Source organism: Bos taurus, chromosome 23 (genome assembly GCF_002263795.3).
Source record: "Bos taurus isolate L1 Dominette 01449 registration number 42190680 breed Hereford chromosome 23, ARS-UCD2.0, whole genome shotgun sequence".
NCBI lineage: Eukaryota > Metazoa > Chordata > Mammalia > Artiodactyla > Bovidae > Bos > Bos taurus.
In genome coordinates, this window is record NC_037350.1 from 6969770 (window position 1) to 6992293 (window position 22524).

Genomic DNA, 22524 nt, shown 5'->3' on the forward strand with positions numbered 1-22524 from the left:
CTACTTCAACTAAGAGAGTTCAGCCCTAGCAGGTATGTGCATGCTAAATTGCTTCAGTCGTGTCCAACTCTTTGACCCCATGGACTGTAGCCCCTCAGGCTCTTCTGTCCATGGGATTCTCCAGGCAAGAATACTGGAGTGAGTTGCCATGGCCTCCTCCAGGGGAGCTTCCCGACCCAGGGATGGAACCCACGTCTGTAACGTCTCCTAATACTGGCAGGCGGGTTCTTTCCCACTAGCACCGCCCGGGAAGCCCCGGCAGGAGCAAAGGAACATTCTCTAGAGCTGGCAGCTTCTTTGGCCTGCAAAATCACAGGACTGGTAGTTAAATCATTTGTAAAACTAACCACAAGAAGATCTAGCATACATAAATCATCACAGTAACAATTACTGCTCTCTATTGCTTTCTTCAAAATGGCACCTAAAAATCATCACATCTATTCTCCTGTTTATTGTCTGTCTTCTCCACCTAGAAGGAAAGTTCATGAGAACAGAAATGTGGTCCTTCCCATTCATCCAAAGTCCCCAGTACCATGAGCAGGACCTGCATAGAGTGAGTACCTAGTAAATATTTGTTAAATAACCAAGCACACACATCCGACAGGCAGAACATTGCCTCCATGGTATAACTATGTATCACCTAAACATCTAAAGTTCTTTGCAGCCCAGATCAACACTGGTGCTCATTTCAGAGCTACTTTGTGGGCATATTTAATTCATGTTCTTAAATATTAAAGGATATCTGTAAAAGATTTCTTAGGCATTTGTTTTGCACAGTGAAAAGAAGACAGCACCTAAATTTAACTTCAGTTGGAATCTTACCTTCAAGGACAAATTCTCACACCCGAGGTTTTAGCTCTTGCTATCACCCCTGCAACTTTTTTTTAAACCTTTTACTTTGTATTGGAGTATAGCCAATTAACAATGCTGCGATAGTTTCAGATGGACAGCAAAGGTGACTCAGTCATACATAAACATACATCCATTCTCCCCCAAACGCCCCTCCCATCCAGGCTGCCGCAAAGCACTGAGCAGAGTTCCATGTTGCTTGTTACTGTAGTTCCTTGTTGCTTATCCATTTAAATCTAGCCGTGGGGACACAGGTTTGACCCCTGGTCTTGGAGGATCCCACGTGCTGCAAATATTGAGCCTGTTGTCTAGAGCCGGTGCCCCGCAACAAGAGAGCACATCCCATTGAAAAGGCACCGCAAGGAGGAAGTAGCCCCCACCCACCGCGACCGCCCAAAGCCCACGTGCAGCAGTGAAGAGCCAGCGCAGCCAGAAATAGTTAATTCTCACCCTTGCATTTTACTTACGACTCAGAAAACCTACTGAATTTCCCCCAACACACACATCTGCAACTACAGGACCAAGACCCGCCTGACCTTTCCCTGTACATGAAAATGGCTCGTGAGCTCTCACACAAGTTACATTTGGTTTTCCTCCGCAGGATAAAGGGCCTGGTCTATGTGCTTGAGAGACATCTCTGGACAGAGAAATTTATTTCCTGTACCGTGAGTTTTAGTGAATAGTACTGAAAAGGAGTGGCCTGTTTTATACTCATGGGTTTACTTTAAGGAGCATACTTATTGAATATTTTCCTTTAAAAAGAAATCATTTCTTGAGGGTCTTCTAGCGGTTTCCACGGTACGGTTATCTCTCATCCAGTCTTTCTCCCTATCTTCCTCCAGCAGCACATGACTGAAGGAATTCCTCAAATACCCAAAAGTCCTGGACAAAGAAATTAAAATACACAGAGAGAGAAAACAGAAATGTACAAAAACTAAAGACGTCAAGTTTAAGAGTTTCTTTTGTCTACTCTTGAGTCAGTAAAGATGATTATCTGGTTCTGAAAGTCTCTACCATATGAAATGAAGGCATCACTCTTGGGGCAAGAAAGGTCCTGAATGTTCTGTCAAAAGACCCAGGTTTAAGTGCAAGTTCTATCATTGAACGTTTCTCCAGCTCAGTCTCCCCATCTCTAAAAGGAAGTCATATTACAATTCTACAGGATTATATAATCTGGTGAAAAGGAGGGTTTACATATTAAGACAGCCTACGTCAGCCTGCAGGTGGGAGGTCAGGTGAGGGTACAGTTAGGACAGTCTTTGGGGAATGATGGGCTGAATCTGGGCGGTCAAGCCATCACCTGATGGAGAGAGATGATGATGTCACCAGCTGCCCCTGGCCGGCAGCTTCTCTACGCAGAGAAGAAAGCTATTTCCTGGACCAGCCTTCCTTTTGCATTTGTTCTTGAAAGACAATTGCTTGAGAACATTTTGGTTGTTTTTCTTCCCCTTCTTCTATTTACTTACTTTTGTTTTTTTCCCTGTTGATTGGGGATATTTTGAAAAGGGAGGATAGGAGGAAGCTATCTGCTAAACTTCAAAGCTATCTTCCTTTAAATTAATTTTTATTGAGTATAGTTGATTTACAATGTTGCATCCATTTCTGCTGCACCAAATATACACAGTAGATTTTTATTAGTTGTCTGTTTTGTATCTGGCAGTGTGTATGTATCAGTCCCAATCTCCTACTCTGTCCCTCCCCCTGCTGAACTTCAAGTCTTGAAGCACAGGGTTAGTGCAGAAACATTCGAGAGTCAACGTCCACTGGCAGGTGCTGGCAGAGCTGGAGCAGTGATTAAGTGTTCCCAGCCTGGCCTTATGCTAGTGGTGCCACTTTGGGGCAACATAGGTAACCTCTCAGCCTCAGTATCCTCCTTGTAAAATTGCCCAACTCCACAGGGGGTGATTGAAGAACCAAATGAGATATCAAACATATATGAAAGCTACGCTGTCATACACAAATATGAGTAATTAGTAGTGCTTGTTCTTAGAACTTGGAGAAGGCAGTGGCACCCCACTCCAGTACTCTTGCCTGGAAAATCCCATGGATGGAGGAGCCTGGTAGGCTGCAGACCATGGGGTTGCGAAGAGTCAGACATGACTGAGCGACTTCACTTTCACTTTTCACTTCCATGCATTGGAGAAGGAAATAGCAACCCACTCCAGTGTTCTTGCCTGGAGAATCCCAGGAACGGGGGAGCCTGGTGAGCCGCCATCTATGGGGTCGCACAGAGTCGGACACGACTGAAGCGACTTAGCAGCAGCAGTTCTTAGAACTAGTGGGGCATAGAGAGAAAATGATGACTGAGCAGCTTAAATTTGTAAAACAAAGCAAGGCCATCTACTATAAGTTCTGTGAATCAGGAATCCACACAGTTAAGAACATTCAATAAAATGGTTGATGGGAAGCCCTGATTGCAGGTTAGGTATATGAGACACGCTCATTCCCTCACCCGCTTAACGCCCCCCTTTCTTCTGTCAAAGCACTTGGTAGGCCATAAAGGCCGATTCAAAATGTAGGTATTACTGTTTACTCAGTTTTGTTTTTAGCAGTGTGAGGAATGAACTTGGACTTTGAAGGCAAACGGGCCTGGTATCAAACCCTGGTTTTGCTGTTTCCTTGCTGTTTCTAGGTGTGGCCTTTGAGGATGGAATAATCTGTGAGCCTCAGCCTCCTCTTCTGTGAAATGGGCTCTTACCTACAGAAGTTGTTCCCAAACTTTTTTATGACATTGAAAATTGAAACTGTTAGTCACTCGGTTGCTTCCAGCTCTTTGCAACCCCATGGACTGTAGCCCACCAGGCTCCTCTGTCCAAGGAATTCTCCAGGCAAGAACACTGGAGTGAGTCGCCATTCCCTTCTCCCGGGTGGGGGATGGGGGAAGTCTTCCTGAACCAGGGATCAAACCTGGGTCTTCTGCATTGCAGACAGATTCTTTGCCATCTGAGCCACCAGGCCACCTTGAAAAGGAGAATATTCTTACTGCAAAGGATGCTGCCACCCACAGTGAGATGTGAACGGACCAGGAGGCTCTGATCACCCAGATCAGGTCCTGCTTTATTTGGCTTTTGGGGGAGGAATAAATGTGAAGCAGGGAGGGGCTGCCCATCCCAAGTGGTGCTTCATGACAACTCATTTTGTGAACTCACTGGCCCACGCTGCCACAAGTTGTGACCTGCCCTCCTTGACATCCTTACAACATCCCCACCCGCCACCACGCAGGCAGCTGCTGGGTAGCAAACCGATCTCCACTTTGTCCAGGCTTCTTCTTGGGGAGAAATATGGTAGAAGAAGCCCATGGAGGTTTGACTGAATTACCCTTCCCAAAAACACACTAGAAGAAATCATAAAACCTTAAAAATGAAACTGTCAGAGAGGCAACTTTCAGTGGCCACTGGAGAGCTTTGAATCCCAGTGTTTACAGGCTGTTGTTACTCAAAAGCCCAGTATCTGTCGGCCTTTCCAGAAAAGAAGCATCCAGGGCTTGGAAGATGCTTTGTGAACTCACTGGTCCTTGAATACAATAGCGCTGGTCCTCTGGAAATTCCTCCCCTGCCTTGGCTGATAAAAAAGAAATAACCATTTCAAGAGCCTCTACCTAATACGTGTCAGATGTTTTGCATGTTATTTTCAATCTTTACAATCAATCAGCAAACTATTGCCCAGGGTTAAAGGTGGGCAGAGCTGGGATTCCAATTTTCAAACTGAAATTTCTTCCAGAATGCTGTCAGGCTGCAACCAGCAGGCCTCAAAGTCCTGAAGGCCAACTTCGAAACCGAAGAAAGAGCCTAGAGTCAGCAACGGAGACATCAATGGTGTAATGAATGGGGGAGCTCGCACGTGGGAAGCAAGGTCCTGGAGCAACACCCCCCCCGCCACGTGGCAGTCTTTGATGGGGGTGGAGGGTGGGAGTAGGAAGGGTATGTGTGCTGCGGCGGGCTACCGGTTATAGAGGAATTGGTGTCAGCTTGAGGTGGCTCAGATGGTAAAGCGTCTGCCTACAATGTCAGAGACCGGGGTTCAATCTCTGGGTTGGGAGGATCTCCTGGAGAAGGAAACGGCAACCCACTCCAGTATTCTTGCCTGGAAAATCCCATGGACAGAGGAGACTGGTAGGCTACAGTCCATGGGGTCGCAATGAGTCGGACACGACTGAGCGACTTCACTTTCCTTTCACTTTGACTCATAGATTACCAGGGAAACAAGCAGAGAGGCACACCCCTCCACTGGCCTTCTGATAAACTATCATGATGGAGATGTTCTAATCTAAAGTTAGGACAATCCCTAGCTGGGGAGGCAAGTATGTAGGAAGTCAGTCCTGTGAGTATGGTGTAGGTGGAGTAGGCGCTGGTGGAGCAGGGGTGGACACGAAGCAAGGGAACAGCCGTCCTGGGGACATCCTGGTGCTAGAAGAGTGGTTGAGACGCCACACTTCTGCTGCAAGGGGCAAGGGTTCGATTCCTGGTCTCTAAGATCCCGCATGCTGCACGGTGTGGCCAAAAGCTTTATTTAAAAAAAGAGAAAAGTACCTTTGTATCTTGGGTGGCCAGATCACACATGTACCATACTTCCTGTCTAGTAGGAACAGAGCTTTTAAGGGAGCTAATGAGTTTCCATTCTTTAAAACTGAATTTTCAAGAAATCTAGACAGGGGATTAAGAACACTGCAGTTTAATGTTAATATTGGTACAGGTATATCTCTCATCTCACACAAACAGAAAATAAGATGGTATGGGGAGTAGACCGGAGTTAGAGCAGTTAGAAGCCACGAGGAAACCAGAAACAGGATAAAAGTAAGGGCCCTACCCTCTCCCTCCTACAGTAAGTTCCATAAGGGCATTACAGACCAAGAATGTACTAAGACAGTTGTACATATCTGTGTTCATGGTAACTGCAAATAAAGATACTAACCTTTGTATATACTCAGTTTGTCTCAACTAACCATTCTGATGAACTTAGAAACCCTCGCAAAGATTTAAGGAAAAGCACCCATGCAATGCTCAGGATTAATCCTGAGCCACGTAGACCACGGTTTCTCACTGCTGACATTTTGAGCTGGATGATTGTGTGGGGCCGCCCTGTGCACTTATAGGATAAGTTGCATTTTATTTTTTAAAAAACACTTATTTATTTGGCTATTCCAGGTCTTCATTGCTGCATGTGAGAACTTTAGTTAGAGCATGTGGGATCTAAACCCCTGACCAGGGGTTGAAATTGGTCCCCCTGCATTGGGAGCATGAAGTCCTAGCCACTGGACCATCAAGAAGTCTCGGATAAGGTACATCTTAGATGAGTTGATTCTCCCCCACCAAAGGTACCTATTACGTTTTAGCCTAAGTACCTCAATGAATGGCAGGGGTATTGTGCATGGAAAAATACCTTCAGGAAGAAAAATTACATTATTCCTTTTTTTTTTCCTGTTAGGAATTGATCTTATCAAAGCAAAATTGCTCAATATTTAGTACAATTGCCTTTTTCTGTATGTGTAATTATGGTTAGCGCCTTTTCACATCACGTCATCCACAAATGATGGCTTGCTGTGTGACAAAGGTGAATTATCTGATGTCATTTAACCTAGAATGAAGTTTGCATTTATCTGTGTGAACCAGTGTAAGTGAAATGGGAAGAAAAGGGTGTAGACTAACATTACAGATCTTTAAAAGGGTAAATCATGCTTAAAAGGCCTTACACTCCTTTTGACAATGGGCCTACTTTGACCACAACAATTATCCATTCCAGCTATTGTGAAATAGTTTATACTCCATGTGACAAGCACTGTTTTTTGGCTTTGTTTTTGGCTTTGATTTAAACTCAAGGTCCCATAATTTATAACAATAGTTAGAACATTTGGAATAAAAACCACTGGTTAACGTCAACCGTCTCCAGTTTCTGAAGGAAGGAAACCGATTTCCAGTAAGAGATCAGCCGACTGCACACTCCTTCCCAGCTTCCTGGCTCTCTCATCCCCATGTTCCTCTTTCTTTCTTACAGGCAAGGGCTCATTTAGAGCTCACCACTGGAGATCATTCTCAGTAAGATCCGCTCTAATGAGGGGATACCCCAAACAAGAGTAGCGGTGCAGCAACCCTGAGAGGGCGGTGGCCCAAATCCTGGAAATCTCTGCCCCCTCCCAAAAATAGTTGGAATAGTTCTCCCACTCATTAGCATATGAAATTACCCGGCCTGTAAAAACTAACCATGCCCCATTTCACAGCCGCATTCACCCTCTGAAATGGCCCACACTCTGTCTGTGGCGTGTGCTTCTCACTGAATCTGAATAAATCCACTTCTTACCTATCACTTTGTCTCTCACTGAATTCTTTCTGCAATGAGACATCAAGAACCTGAGCTTCATTTGGTCCTAAAACCAGGTACCACGGGTTTTGGCTGGGTTTGAGTCCCAGCACATGGGTTCAAGTCCCAGTCTGTGGTAAAAGGTTTCAGTTTCTCATGCCCACATCTTTAACCTCACCCCTGCTAACTCCTATCCACCTTCTTTACACACCCATGCTTTCCCAGCTTAATAGAGGCCTTCCCTTTACTGAGCAGATCTTTTGTAACTCTACATGAAAAAGAACATGTTTATATATATATATATATTCATATAAACTAGGGGTTGGCTTTTAAAAACCAAGTTAAAAGGTTTTTTTTCTTAAAATAACAATTGTGTATCTCAGCATCCTGTGTTAGAAATACTACACAATACAAAAAGATCTGCACTTTTTTCAACTAATTTAGTACTACTGACACCCGAGCTGTTTAGGTTGGAAAGGAAACCACATTTCCTCCAGATTCTCACTGAAACAGGTGAAGAGTGAGGAGATGGGTGGTCTCTGATGATGACACTGCTTTGCTTAGATCCACGCAGAAGGTTACCCCCTGAGCTAGGGTGAAGCCCGGTAGCTTCTTTTGGCTACTGTTCTTCTATCTTAAGGCTTAGGGACCTTCTTCAACATCATCAATTCAAATGCTGAACACGCAGCTGTGGGGAAAAATCCTTTCCACATCATTTGCATCATGTACGCTGAAGTTAACAGCACTGTGTGTTTATTTTCTACCAATAATTAAAAAGGAAGAAAATCTTAAGCTCCTCAGTGGCAGACCAGAGGTCTTTTGGGGAGAGGTGTGTCAAAACAGGAAGGCTGTGGTGGTATCAAGACCCAAGAAGAGTCCCACGGAAGGAAGCCCTCAGCTTCAGGCAGGATTCAAGGTGCAGCAGGAAGTGCACAGGCTTTGAAATTCACACTGCAGCTCAGCTCTGCATAGCAACGACCTGTTCACTGGATCTCTGCAGCTTCATCCAAGAACAAGGAAACAACCAGGGCTGTTCCATAGGCTTCCAGATCAAAGAGCTTGGTATAAGGCAGGCATAAAGAGTAAGGTGTTGACGACAGAGGATGAGATGGTTAGAAGGCATCACCGACTCGATGGACATGACTTGAGCAAGCTCCGGGAGTTGGTGATGGAAAGGGAGGCCTGGCAGGCTGCAGTCCATAGGGTCACAAACAGTCCAACACGACTGAGCGACTGGACTGAGCTGAAATGGCACCACCCGAGAGACCATCTGGCGGATGCTCAGGCCAAACGGAGCAGTAAGGCCTGGACAGGTCACCTGCAAACGACTTGAGGCTTAGAGGCCCCTAAGTACGGCCCTCTGCTTCCCGCATTGCCTCACTCAAGGCCAGCTGCGGGTTCTCCGCGGAGCTGCTGACTCAGGGGAAACCCAGAGCGATCTGGCTCCAGGGAAACACTATATATTTTTTCTCTTTGCCCGGAGGCCGGAAAACCGAAGAGACTGCAAGGGTAGCGGCTACACCCGCGGCCCCCACCGCCTCTGGGGCGGGAGCGGCGGAGCGCACTCCGACCCCACGCAGGCTCTCCCAGGTTGACCCCGGGGACCGAGCCGGCACGAAGTGCTGAGTCACGGGGAGGCGGTGCCGCGCGCGGGGGCGGGCCGCGGTCACGTGCCGGGGGCCGGACCACAACAACGGCGCGGCGTGCAGCGCCCGCGCCGCCTCCCCGCGCGACCCGCCGGCCCTCGGAGCCTGCGCAGAGCGCCACCCCGCCGCGCCCGGCTCCGGCGCCCGGGTTTTCCCCGCGGCCCTGGGGGCGCGGCTTGCCGCTGGCCCCGGCGCCTGCAGGGCCGGATGAGATGTTCGTAGAGTCACCGGGTTCTGGCCCAGTGGGTCTCTCTCTCTTCTGTAGAACTGACCCTGAATCCGCCTTTGGTGAAGGCTGATTGTGCAGGCTACAAGCGCCTTCCTTTCGTCCTAGCCATCGTTAAAGTCCTGAACGTTCTGTGTGGGGCTGTCCGCTGAGAACCCACTCCCAGAAGTCGAAACCCAACCGTGGTGCAATCTACGGAACAAACTCAAGAAGTAAACCAAAAAATGCAAAACACTAATAGAGGGGAGTGAGTGTTGTTAAATATGGCTTCCCTTGGCCTTTACAAGGCATCCTGGAGGTCAATTAATTTAAGTAATACAAGATATTGAAAATATTACTGTTGCAACATGTAATCAAAATAAAACTACTGAGATATTTATGTCCTTCGTGTGTGTCCTTGAATCTGGTATGTGTCTTACCCTCACAACGCATCTCCAGTCCACTAAATTTTCTTTGGAAATACTTGCTCTGTATTTAGAGTTTACAAAATTAACAGATGAAAAAGTGGATTTCACACTCCCAATCTGTTCCAAATTTACTTAGAAGTTTTCCAGTAGCCACATGGAACATCAATTTAAAATTTTCTATTTTAGTGAATTAAAATCAAAGTAAAATTCAGTTTCTCCAATTAGCCACATTTCAAGTGCTCAGCCACATGTGGCTAATGGCTATTGTACTGAACAATGCCAGGGTATGCATATGTGAGATGAGATTATTAGAATTACAAAATGATCCTTTGGATGCCTGGCTTGGATGAGAAACAGTGACCAATACTATCTCTTCCTCCCCATCCCCACACCACTTTCCTTCCATTTACACCAAGCACTTTTTTTAGAGCTAAAGATACAAGAGGCCTGAAATCAACTCTATCCCAGAGGAAGTCACTATCTAGCATGGAAATATTTTTTAAGCAATTCTATCATGATGTGGAGAAGGCAATGGCACCCCACTCCAGTACTCTTGCCTGGAAAATCCCATGGACCGAGGAGCCTGATGGGCTGCAGTCCCTGGGGTCGCTAAGAGTCGGACATGACTGAGTGACTTCACTTTCACTTTTCACTTTCATGCATTGGAGAAGGAAATAGCAATCCACTCCAGTGTTCTTGCCTGGAGAATCCCAGCACCGGGGAGCCTGGTGGACTGCTGTCTATGGGGTCGCACAGAGTCGGACACGACTGAAGTGACTTAGCAGCAGCAGCAGCATCATGATGTAGAAACAGTGATACGTACAAATGCAACCCAAATACAGAGAAGAGTAACTGGGACCCAAGGAATGAATAGGATTGTGTCAAATGGAGAATTCCAACCAGAGAAAAACAACAGAAAGTCAGAACCACACAGGTCTTGTGATTGGTGGGGAGGGTACAAGGAAGATTGGGCTATGGACAAAGTAGAATGAGGCTTGATTTTTATCCCAGCTGTTGAAACAGATGATTGAAACATTATCTTCTGAGCTTCAAATATCCTCACATCCCCACTCACACTACACACACACACACACACACACACACACACACACACCCCTACGGACATTACAGCCAGACCTTGGGTTTCCATGTCCCCAGACCCTGAGATGGGCAAGTCCAATATGAAGGGTGGGGAGAAGAGACCCCTATGGTCATTTATCCATTTGATAATCAGTAAGTGTTTGGTTCAGTTCAGTTCAGTTGCTCAGTAGTCTCCCATTCTTTGTGACCCCACGGACTGCAGCATGCCAGGCCTCCCTGCCATCACCAACTCCCGGAGTTTACTCAAACTCATGTCCATTGAGTCGGTGATGCCATCCAACCATCTCATCCTCTGTCGTCCCCTTCTCCTCCCACCTTCAGTCTTTCCCAGCATCAGGGTCTTTTCAAATGAGTCAGTTCTTCGCATCAAGTGACCAAAGTATTGGAGTTTCAGCTTCAGCATCAGTCCTTCCAATGAATATTCAGGACTGATTTCCTTTAGGATGGACTGGTTGGATCTCCTTGGAGTCCAAGGGACTCTCAAGAGTCTTCTCCAACACCACAGTTCAAAAGCATAAATTCTTCAGCACTCAGCTTTCTTTATAGTCCACTCTTACATCCATACGTGACTACTGGAAAAACCTTAGCTTTGACTAGGTGGACCTTTGTCAGCAAAGTAATGTCTCTGCTTTTTAATATGCTGTCTAGGTTGGTCATAACTTTTCTTGCAAGGAGCAAGCATCTTCTTGCAAGGAGCAAGCATCTTTTAATTTCATGGCTGCAGTCACCATCTGCAGTGATTTTGGAGCCCCCCAAAATAAAGTCTCTGTTTCCATTGTTTCCCCATCTATTTGCCATGAAGTGATGGGACCAGATGCCATGATCTTAGTTTTCTGAATATTGAGTTTTAAGTCAACTTTTTCACTCTCCTCTTTCACTTTCATCAAGAGGCTCTTTAGTTCTTCTTCACTTTCTGCCATAAGGGTGGTGTCATCTGCATATCTGAGGTTATTGATATTTCTCCCGGCAATCTTGATTCCAGCTAGTGCTTCATCGAGTCCAACATTTCTCATGATATACTCAACACAGAAGTTAAATAAGCAGGGTGACAATATACAGCCTTGATGTACCCCTTTTGGAATTTGTAACCAGTCTGTTGTTCCATGTCCAGTTCTAACTGTTGCTTCTTGACCTGCATACAGGTTTCTCAGGAGGCAGGTCAGGCGGTCTGGTATTCCCATCTCTTGAAGACTTTTCCACAGTTTGTTGTGATCCACACAGTGCTCACTAAATGTTGGCTGTGGGGTAAGGGAAGCTGGCACAGTAAGCACACACTTTCTGGTCTCAATACGTGTATGACCTAGCTGCTGTCACTTTCAGCCTCATCTGTCATCTTATCGCTCTGTTAACACATTATTTGAACAGTTATTTGGGGGCGAGGTACCTCGTTCCTTCCCCTTCCCATGATCGGGCCAACTCAAGAAGTTTCTAATATCTTCCACCTCCATGGTAAGCTCACAGGAACGTCATTTTAATCGCTTGATGGGTGAATTACAACCCTTTGGTTGCAATGAATGGTTTCTGTGCCATCCAAAGAACCTATGTCATCAAATAGAGACTACACAAATACTTAATTAAATGTTTACGTCTTAAAGCCTATAGACAAATTTTATTGCCACACCATAATGCTCTCACCCTGTTTTTATAAGTGTGAGGCCTTTCTCACCTAAAAAATAATCTGGTGGGTTCTTCATTAGCTCGAATAATCAACTTTCTTCCCCAACTCAGTTTCTCTTTTCGGATTTCAAAAAAAGGAATTTCACAGAGATCATTTGCCTAAAGCTAGGCGGACTCCGCCCTAACCACGCCTCCGCACGCCTACCCCGGGCCCCTGAGTCTCCGCAGCGCTCGGCCCCGCCCCTCACAGGCCCCGCCTCTTTCCCCGCCCCTTCCGCAGCCTATAAAATCCGGAGCGGCCTCTCGTTCCCGGGAGCGGCCGGCCGGCGGACGGGAGCACTGGGCATGCTCGGCGGCGCAGGTTTTGGTCACAAGTAGGAAGGAGCTAGTGCACGACACCGGCAAAGAGAAGCGCCAGCCGCCGCCGCCTCGGAGCAGGAGCGGTGCGGGAGCCGGAGTGGGCGAGGGGTCGGGCGGAGGGCCAGCCAGCCAGCCCGGCCTCGGGGTCGCCGCTGCCATCCGCGCGGTGCGCCCGACCCCTGGATCGGTCCCCGGGGCGGCGAGGACCCCGCGCTTGGGAGCCGGAGGGGACCGGACCCTCCCTCGCCGGCTGGGGCCCGAGGGCGCCTCCCCCCCGCCACACCCCACCCCGGGGCTGAGCCGCCGCCGCCTTCGGCGGGCAGCTGAGCGTCCGACCCGCGCCGCGCGCCCCGAGCCCGGAGCGGCCGCCGCCGGCCCCGAGGGCGGAGAGAGGGGGCGGCCATGGGGCTGCTGTCCCAGGGCTCGCCGCTGAGCTGGGAGGAGACCCAGCGCCACGCCGACCACGTGCGGCGGCACGGGATCCTCCAGTTCCTGCACATCTACCACGCCGTCAAGGACCGGCACAAGGACGTGCTCAAGTGGGGCGATGAGGTGAGCGCCCGGCCCCCCGCGCCCCTTTGTTCGGCGAGGCCCCGGCCCCCTCGGTCCGCGCCCTGCGCCGCGCTGCCCCGAGGGTCCCCCCGCGCCCGCGGGCGCCCGGCGCTGTCCAGGGCCCTGCCTGCTCGGAGCCTCTGTCCGGACTTCTCTCTCCCATTCATTCATTTGGGGTTCCTCTTCATTGAGCAAACGCGGAGCAGGCGCTGGGAAGGCGTGAGCGTGCCAGAGTGTGACACCGGGTGCCTGGAGGAGTTTTCAGGCTGGGGTGTCTGCCGCCGCCGCCTATTGACGGCGTCCCCGTCCCGTCTCAAAATGCCACTAACGTGAAAGGGACTAGGTTGGTTTCAGAAGGCCGGTTGCTTTTTGGAATCAGGTCTAAAGGATTTCACTTCGGCCGCACCTCATCCAGGTGCCTTTTAAGCCTCCAGCTTCTCATCAACCACCCCTCGACCACAACTTTATAGGTGTAAATTAAAACAAATTATGGGAACTCGGAGAGCTTCAAAATTAAGATTTGTTAGTGCCTTTCCATGGCCCAGATTTAGCCTGTAAACTTTCCGAATCCATGTGTGCGCTTCCAGGTGAAATGCCTCTAGATTCTCAGTGTTGAACCATTATTGGAAGGATCTGGAAAGCACTGCCTGCTGTTAAGAGTCTTTTCTGCCAGAGCTTTCTGTGCCTTCCTTGGCTTCCTGTTTTTAAGAACCACTTGTATATACCATTCGAATCAAGTGACTTCTCAAAAGGTCCATCTGTTTTTCGTGTTTTATGGTCCATGGCTTGCTCAGGTGTAAATTATTTATCTTCTTGGCAGCGTTATCACTCTTGACCTAAGTGTCAGGGTGCTGCTCCGCCAGCTCCAGGTCTGTCTCCTTGTAAAAAGTTTTTCTATGATCGGAAAATGCCTCTCCCTCTCAGTAGTTGAAGGAATTGTGCTCTTGTAAGCTAGAAAAGTAACTTGACTTGTAACTCATATTTCTACTGTATGGTTTGCCGTACTTTATTGGACAGAAGAGGGGTACAGTATGTATTTGGTGATAATTCTTCAGTTTTAGTCTAAAGCTCCTTGGTTTTGTTTTTAACAACATCCGACATTTTATGTACTTGTATATTGTGTATATTTATGATCTATTCTTGTGTTCCCTCTAGATTTTTTTTTTCTCTCCCACACCTCCCTTTCCTTTTTCCCCAGGAACAAACCAGTGTCCTTAGCAATGAGGACTGTTTAACAGAAACCATGGATTAGAAAAGTTATCTTAGATTTAAGAAATAACCCACTGACCATTGATTATTACTTTAAATCGTGCTTCAGTCATGTCTGGGTAGAGTGTAGGATTTTCACAGAGAAATTCCTGCCTGCCAGTACTGATACTATCAGTCCAGTTGGGAAATGGGCAGCCTGACCCTAGGGGAGACTTGAGGTTGTGTAGACTTCTCAGGTCCTGAAGGGAAAAGCCGCACTCTTCCTCCTCCTGGAATGGCACGGACTGGCCCCTTAGTCTGCCCCAGGTTGGTCCTCTCTTCTCTCCTTGACCTGGGGCATTCAGATGCTGATTCTCCATTGTGGTACCTCTGCGTTTCTGGGCAGAGAGGAGATGTGACTTGGGGGTTGCCGGGGTGGGGCAGGGGAGTGCGGGATCTCATACCTAAGTATTTGCTGGTGTTTGTGTAGCTCTGGCATTATGTAAAGGTCATCACTGTTATGTTACCAAAAATTACTTTTCAAACTGGAGATCATGGTCCATTAGTAGGTTGAGACATAAATGTAGAAGATTTTAGGAATCTTGATGTTTTTAGAGCAGATTTTTTTTGTCCCAAAGGATACATGACCGTTTCGAGGGTGGTTGAATCCACAGATGCTGAATGGAAGGCTAACTGTGGGCCTTGAGCATCTGTGGATTGTGGTGTTTGGTGGGTCCTGGAACCAGCCCCTCATGGATACTGAGGGATGACTGTGTATTCATTTATGTATTGTGTATTTTATGGTCTTTCCTCCTCCGCTAGATTTTTGTCTCTCCAAGACTGTAAAAAATGAAGAGTAGGATGAAGAGTACCGGTTTATCATACATAGCAAGGATATTATGTCAAACCTGAATAATTTGAGTGTGTGGGGGGTGGTATGTTGGGTGCCTGTATTGCAGTAAGTTATTACTCTGGTTGCAGCTAAGGAGTTTGGAAGTCAGGGTCCCACACCGATTGTGGCAGACCTCTGTGTGAGGTGGGGTACTCAGCAGGACAGAAGTTAACACTGATCCTTGCACTTGGTGGGAGCTCCCTGTCACAACCCCTGAGTAACGTCTGCAGGCAGGGTCAGCCCACAAGTGAGCTTGTCTGTATGCAGAAGCCTAGACAATCACCAAGAATCAGGCCGGGCAGATAAAAGTGGGGAAGGGTGTGGTGGGGGCTGTGGCCCCAGAGATGCAGGTTGGCCCCACCAGACAGAAAGGGGTGTTTGGGACATGATACGTTGGGCTGTGTTGGTGTGATACCAAATTCTGCTCTTTCTGGAGGTTTTGGTGTTGTGCTTGCAGGACCATGGACTTGGATTAAAAAAAAGATAAAAGGAGTCTAAACCCATGGTTGGAAGGCGAACCTGCCATCTTGGAAATGCCTGGCGCTAGGGCAGGGTTTGGTGGTGTTTATCAGGAAGAACTTGCACTTGGAGCTGCCCTTGTGTTGTATTCCAAGGCCTGCCAATGGCCTGTGTGGTTGTGATGTGAGCCTCAGTTTTCTCCTTTGGAACAAGAGAGAGTTGCTGCTCTTTGAAATCCCCTTGGGCATAGCTCATCTTTAGACTGAAGAGAGAGAAGGCTGGCACCAGTCACTGGCCAAAGGGGTTGTATCGTGCAGGTGTATGTGCTGGCTTTTTGGAGCTCAGAAGTGTTTTCCCGTGAGAACCTTACAACAGGCAGACTCCCAGGTCAGCTTACAGCTACAGGTTTCGCCTTGAGTGTGGCAGGTCCCAGCCCCAGCCACCAGTGATCCCGCTGTTTCTGGAGGGAATCGAAGTTTTAACTCCCAGGTATAGAGAAGATGCATCATGCAGGCCCAGGATGGGGGTCTGGGGAAGTTGAGATGGGTGTTCCTGGGGGCCCTGATGTCCGTTAAGCCTTCTTTTATGCAAAAAAAAAAATAAGCACTTCTCTCTCCACAGCCCACACACAATGTTTAGTTTAGGTACAGATTTTGTTTATAACTTGGAGTATGCACGTTAAAAGACAAACCTAGGAAGTTTATAAAAGCTGCACATGTTGCAGTAAACACGACTCCAATATCCCTCCAGCGTCAGCTACCTGCCAGCCTTTTCACCTACTTAGTGGCACAGGCATTATCAGAATTGAAATCTGTCTGACTCCAGGGACCTTTCTTAAACACATTATACCAGGTTTTGGATTATTTACAGTGTATGAGATTTCATCAAATTTCTTCAAACTCTCCTGATTAGAGAGGTATCAGAAAAACGTTTTAAAGGGAGCATATGTTTTTCTGAGTGTTTTTTTTTTTGACCCAATATTACAGTGGCTTTCAAAGGAAAGAAGGTCAGTTGTCCTCTAATTAAGTACATGTGAACTTTTAAGAGGAAAATACATCTTTAATATTTATGAGTGCGTTGGTATCATGCATAAAACCATGAGAAGGATTTATAAAGGGCTGGCATATCACTCATTGAACTTCGAATTACTGTGTAGGTTGAGGATGCTTACATGACTAATTAGAAAATGCATAGCTTGTTAATAAGCTTATAATTTCATAGCAAAAATAACATCCTGAATTATAAATCTAGAATGGACAAAAGCATAGTCATTTGAGTCTAATCGAAGGTTCTGTGTAGCTTTGGACAAGTTGTTTAACCTCTCTTAACCTCAGTTTTGTCATCTATAAAATGGAGAGAGTAATTCCTTCGTTATAGAGTTAGTAAGATTAAATGAGATAATGTTGGTGAAGTGGCTTACAAGTCAGTGCCCAGTCTTTTAAGTAAGACTCATAAATGGTAGCTTAAGATATGTGCTTGGAAATGTTTAAATATCCAAGATACCATTCATTTAAAATGTCTCATTTAGGAACAACGGTTGCCGAGTCCGTGTGTTGGCAGGTCGGACCCCACCCCCTCACCCCAGAGGGGCGCGGAGTGTTGGGGGCTAAATTATTTAAAAAAATAAAATAAAATAAAATGTCTCATTTAAATAGCCATGGTCTTTGGGGAATGAGGCATTCCATTTTTGTAGGTTTTTAACTGAAATTTGCTGTTCACATATAATGGTGTTCCATTAGCTTAGTTAGTCATGGTTTATTGTATTTCTTAACTGCATTTCAGAATTTAAATTGTATTCTTTCTTTATTTTTTTTAATCTCAGTTTTATTTATTTATTTACTTTACAACCAGTATTGTATTGGTTTTGCCATACATTGACTTGACTCTGCCACGGGTGTACATGTGTTCCACATCCTGAACCCACCTCCCTCCCCATCCCATCCCTCTGGGTCATCCCAGTGCACCAGCCCCGAGCACCCTGTCTCATGCATCGAACCTGGACTGGCGATTCATTTCACATATGATAATTTACGTGTTTCAGTGCTATTCTCCCATATCATCCCACCCTTGCCCTCTCCCACAGAGTCCAAAAAACTGTTCTATACATCAGTGTCTCTTTTGCTGTCTCACATGCAGGGTTATCGTTACCTTCTTTCTAAATTCCATATATATGCGATAGTATACTGTATTGGTGTTTTTCTTTCTAGCTTACACATTTGAATCAGTTCTAATGAGGTGGATGAAACTGGAGCCTACTATACAGAGTGAAGTAAATTTTTTTTTAATGCATTATTTGACACTGACTTCTTAGAATATGGTTTTGAGCATGAATTCCTCAGAGTCATGCAGAGTCCATCGGCCATCGTGTGTTCTATGCACGTGAAGCGCAGTTGCTGCATCTTTCCCTCTCTCACCATCATCATGGACATTAACAGCCTCGACTGACATTCTAAAGCTCTGCAATGAAATCCAGGGAAAAGAGTGAAACATGGTTGGCGCCTTCTGGTGATTTTTTTTTCCCCCTATAAGTACCTTTCTCAACCAAGAGGTTCATTTTTGAAGATTAGAGAACCAGATCACTGACCCTGTGTGTACAGTTGAGGTTTTGAGCTGGATTTGAGCTGCACTGGTCCACTTCATACATGGATTTTTTTTTTTTTTCCAGTAAATATGTACTAGGTGATCCGGCCCGTAAAGTTAACATGCAGATGTCAGGCTATGGGGAGAGTCGGCATTACTGACCCCCTCCTAGTTCGAGGGTCAATTTCATGTATGTTAGGAACTGAGTTTGGGTGCCTCCTCTGGTGTCCATCTCACTTTGGGATTTTTTTCCCCTTGTTCATTTTGTGTTGTATAGTTTTATGTGGACTTTCTTTTTAAACTAGTTTCATTGAATTATTATTTACATACAATAATACACACCCATTTTAAATGTAGAGCTCAGAGACTTTTAAGAAGTGTATACAGCCAGATATCTGCTACTGAAGTCAAAATTTTGAAATAAGAAACATGTATATTGTATATAACACTTTCATGCCCTCCAGAAGTTCCCTGTGCCCTTTGCAGACATGTGAGACTCACAACCCCTCAGGTGATTCTGCTGCTTCAGCGCGTCATTGGGAAGCTGCCCTAGAGAATCCCGGCCTTATCTAGATAAAGAAAAGGGAAGTCATTCCAGGCGAGTGAGCAGTGTAATAAAGGAGAGAAGGTGAGCAGCTCTGCGCCTGGTGGTGGCGTCAGCACAGTGAGCGGGCAGGAGGAGCATGCAGAGGGCTTTGCATGCATAGAAGCTTTGCTGTACCTTAAAGGCACGAGGAAAACACAACGGAAGGAAAGATTTATTCCTTCTGTACACCTGGTTCACCTCGAGGATGTTTCCAGACCTCTGAATGAGTTACTAACACCCCATCGTATCCCTGTTGAATTCCTCTCCAGGAAGAGGAATGTCCAGGATAGCATTTCTAGTGGTACCACTTCCAGAGATGTCTAGAAGTGGTGTTAGCAAATGTACTTAACAAGAACTCTGTGGGTAGCTTCATTTTGAAGGAGAAACCTCAGTAAAGTTCAGTGTAAGACCCCATATCTTAAGGAAAGATGGCAGAATATTATTTGCGCCTCTCACACAGAATTTGTGTTTCTGAATGTTTGTTTCGACCCCTGAGGCATTTGAGTGTGTTGTTATATGGGACATTGCTGCTGTTGCATTAACTGGATAGACCATATCCTAATGAGCTTGCTTATTCATAGTCTCTGTTTATACATTTGACCAAATTAGGTGTATTTTAACAGCATTATTTAGATATAGTTGACATAAGCTGCACATATTTAGACTGTTCAGTTTACTAAGTCTTGATACATACATAATGTGTGTATATATAAACACATACACCTGTGAAACCATCACCACCGTCAGCATAAAGAAGATGCATCGTCTCCAGAAGTGTCCTTGTGTCCCTTCATAACTTGCTTTCCATCCGCTTCTGTAGTCAGCTGCTGAGCTGCTTTCTGTCCCCATAGCTCAACTTGCATTTCCTAGTTTTATATTTAGGAAATCACACAGCATGTACTCTTTGGTCTGGCTTCTGTTCTGAGACTCATTTGTGTTGTTGGATGTATCAGTGGCTCAGTCCTTTTCATTCCTGAGTAGTGTTCCACTGTGTGTATACATGACAATTTGTTTATCTTTTCACTGTTGGAATCGTATCCAATTTTTAGCTACCACAAACAAAGCTATGAAAGTAAACATTCAAGTCTTTGTATGGGCTTCTGCCTGCATCTATCTTGTTTATTATGTAGGAGGGATGGACGTTAACTCTTGAAGGAAACTACCAAACTCTTCCGGAGTGATTGTACTGTTGTGCATTCCCATCAACAGAATGTGCTAGTTCCAGTTCAGCCACATTCTTGTCGCCGCTTAATATTAGTCTTAAATTTTAGCCATTCTAATTGACGAGTGGTGGTATTTTATTGTAGTTTTTATTTGCATTTCTCTAAGACCGCTGATGTTGAGTACTTTTCCATGTGCCTATTTGCCATCCCTATTGTTTTTTTTGGTGACGTGTGTTGAAATAATTTGTCTATTTGAGTTGTTCTCTTATTACTGCATTTTGAGAGGTCTTTGTATTCTGGATGTGGGTCTTATATCAGATACATGCTTTGCACATTTGTGTTCCCAGTCTATTTTCATTCTCTTAATTGTGTCTTTTGAGGAACAGAAGTTGTTGGTTTTGATGAAATCTAATTTGTCCTTTTTTTTTTTTTTTTTTTAAGGGTCATGTTTTTGGTCTGGCATCAAGGAAGTCTTTCCTTAGTTTTGCATTTAGGCCTATGAGCCCTTTGGAATTAATTTTTGTGTGTGATGCCGGGTGTGGCCTTTGGAGTTTGGCTGCTTTGCGCAGTGCCCTGGCACCGCCTCTGAAGAGCCCTCTCTCCGCTCCTGAAGCCTTTGCGAGTTCTCACTGGCGGTTGCCTGTGCTTGTATGGTTTCATTTCTGGACTCTGTGCGGTTCATTGCTATTGTTCTTTATGCCAATACCACACTCTTTTTTATTGCTATAATTTATAATAAGTTTTGATACCAAGTAGTGTTAATTCTCCAACTTTGCTCTTTTTCAACTTGTTTTGATTTTTTTCAGGTTCTTTGAATTTCCACATGAATTTAGCACAGCTTGGCAGTTCCTACCCAAAACGAGCCCTGCGGGGATTTTGTCTGTGGTTGCATCAAATTTATTGATCATTTGGGGAGAACTGACATCTTAACAATGATGCTTCCAACCCAGGAACATCTTTTCACTTCTTTGTTTTTCTCTCAGCAGTGTTTTGTGGTTTTCAGTGGACAAGTCTTTCGTGTCTTTTGTCAGATTTATCACTGTTGCATATTTTTTATTGTAAATTGCTTTACTCTTTGAGTTACAATTTCTGATTGTTTGTTGCTAATATATTCCAATAAAATGGATTTTGTGTATTTATACTGTATCCTGCAACCTTGCTAAAACTGTTTTTTGAACATATGGCATACAGTTCTAGTAACTTTTAATGTTTTTGCTAATTCTATCTTTGTCATTTAAGATTCAATTGATTTTTTTTTTCCTCTTTATTTTCAGTAGGTTCCTCTGCTTCTTTGCATGATTGATAATCTTTGGATGCCAGACGTCATGAATTTTACCTTCTTGGGTGCTTGATATTTGTATTTTCCTAAAAGCTTTGTTCTGAAATATTGTTATTTGGAGATGGTTTGATAGCTCAACCAGTAAAGAATCCACATGCAATGCAGGAGACGCGAGTTCAATCCCTGGGTCAGGAAGATCCCCTGGAGAAGGAAATGGCACCCCACTCCGGTATTCTTGCCTGAAAAATCCAATAGACAGAGGAGCCCGACGGGCCACAGTCCAAAGAGATGCTAAGAGTCGGACACAACTGAGTGACTAAGCACATTTGATCCTTGTAGGTCTTTCTTTTACAATTTGTTGGGTTGAGAAGTCTCAGCTTAGGGCTAGTTACTCCCTTCTGCTGAGGGAAGGCCTTCAGGAGGACTTGCTGCAGTGCCCTGAACTAGGAGTCACTCCGTTCTGGCTTGTGGGAAGGCACCCTGTCCCAGCTTTGGGTCCTCGCCTCTCACGTGTGGGTCAGGTCAGTGCCAAGTCCTTAATGCGGACCCTCTGCAGATCTCCGGGGTTGTCGGGGCAGCTGTCTTCTCATTGGTCCTGGGACCTCTAGTTGATTTGGTTCCCTCAGGCCTTCAGCTCTCCGTCTTCAATTCAGGGAGCCCCCTTCCCCGACAGGCTCTGCTTCACCTCCCCGCCCAGGTCTAGTGCCTCTCTGCAGGCAGAAACCTGGGGCCTTTGTCGGTCTCACTCACTCAAACATTTCCTTTGTATCACAGGTGTACAGTGGGAGGGTACAGTTGATCACTGTTACTCCATCTTGAGCAGAGGTGGGTACAGTTGATCACTGTTACTCCATCTTGAGCAGAGGTGGGTACAGTTGATCACTGTTACTCCATCTTGAGCAGAGGTGGGAGTCTTTGCTGCACCTTTTTTGTTTTTCCTTCAGCTTTGCTCTCCTTTGTCTATAAATTGTCCAAAAGCTAGCCCTCGTGCTTACATCTCCAGTAACCTCAGTTCAGTTCAGTCACTCAGTTGTGCCCGACTCTTTGCGACCCCATGAATCGCAGCACGCCAGGCCTCCCTGTCCATCACCATCTGCCGGAGTTCACTCAGACTCAGGTCCATCGAGTCGGTGATGCCATCCAGCCATCTCATCCTCTGTCATCCCCTTCTCCTCCTGCCCCCAATCCCTCCCAGCATCAGGGTCTTTTCCAATGAGTCAACTCTTCGCATGAGGTGGCCAACGTATTGGAGTTTCAGCCTCAGCATCAGTCCTTCCAAAGAACACCCAGGACTAATCTCCTTTAGGATGGACTGGTTGGATCTC

The 22524-nt window shown here is 46.0% G+C and overlaps 1 protein-coding gene across 5 annotated transcripts in view; it reads left to right on the forward strand.

Annotated features, from left to right (window-relative positions):
* Positions 1-12451: 12451 nt before the first annotated feature.
* GCLC (glutamate-cysteine ligase catalytic subunit) overlaps positions 12452-22524 on the forward strand; it is a 44628-nt gene continuing 34555 nt past the window's right edge. For 4 of the 5 annotated variants that reach the window (XM_005223236.5, XM_005223237.5, XM_059880297.1 and 1 more), the window contains exon 1: positions 12452-13052. In XM_005223236.5, the coding sequence (XP_005223293.1) occupies positions 12903-13052 (150 nt within the window). In that variant the 5' untranslated portion in view covers positions 12452-12902. The remainder of the gene's footprint in view (positions 13053-22524) is intronic. The other variant, NM_001083674.1, reaches the window with a different exon arrangement.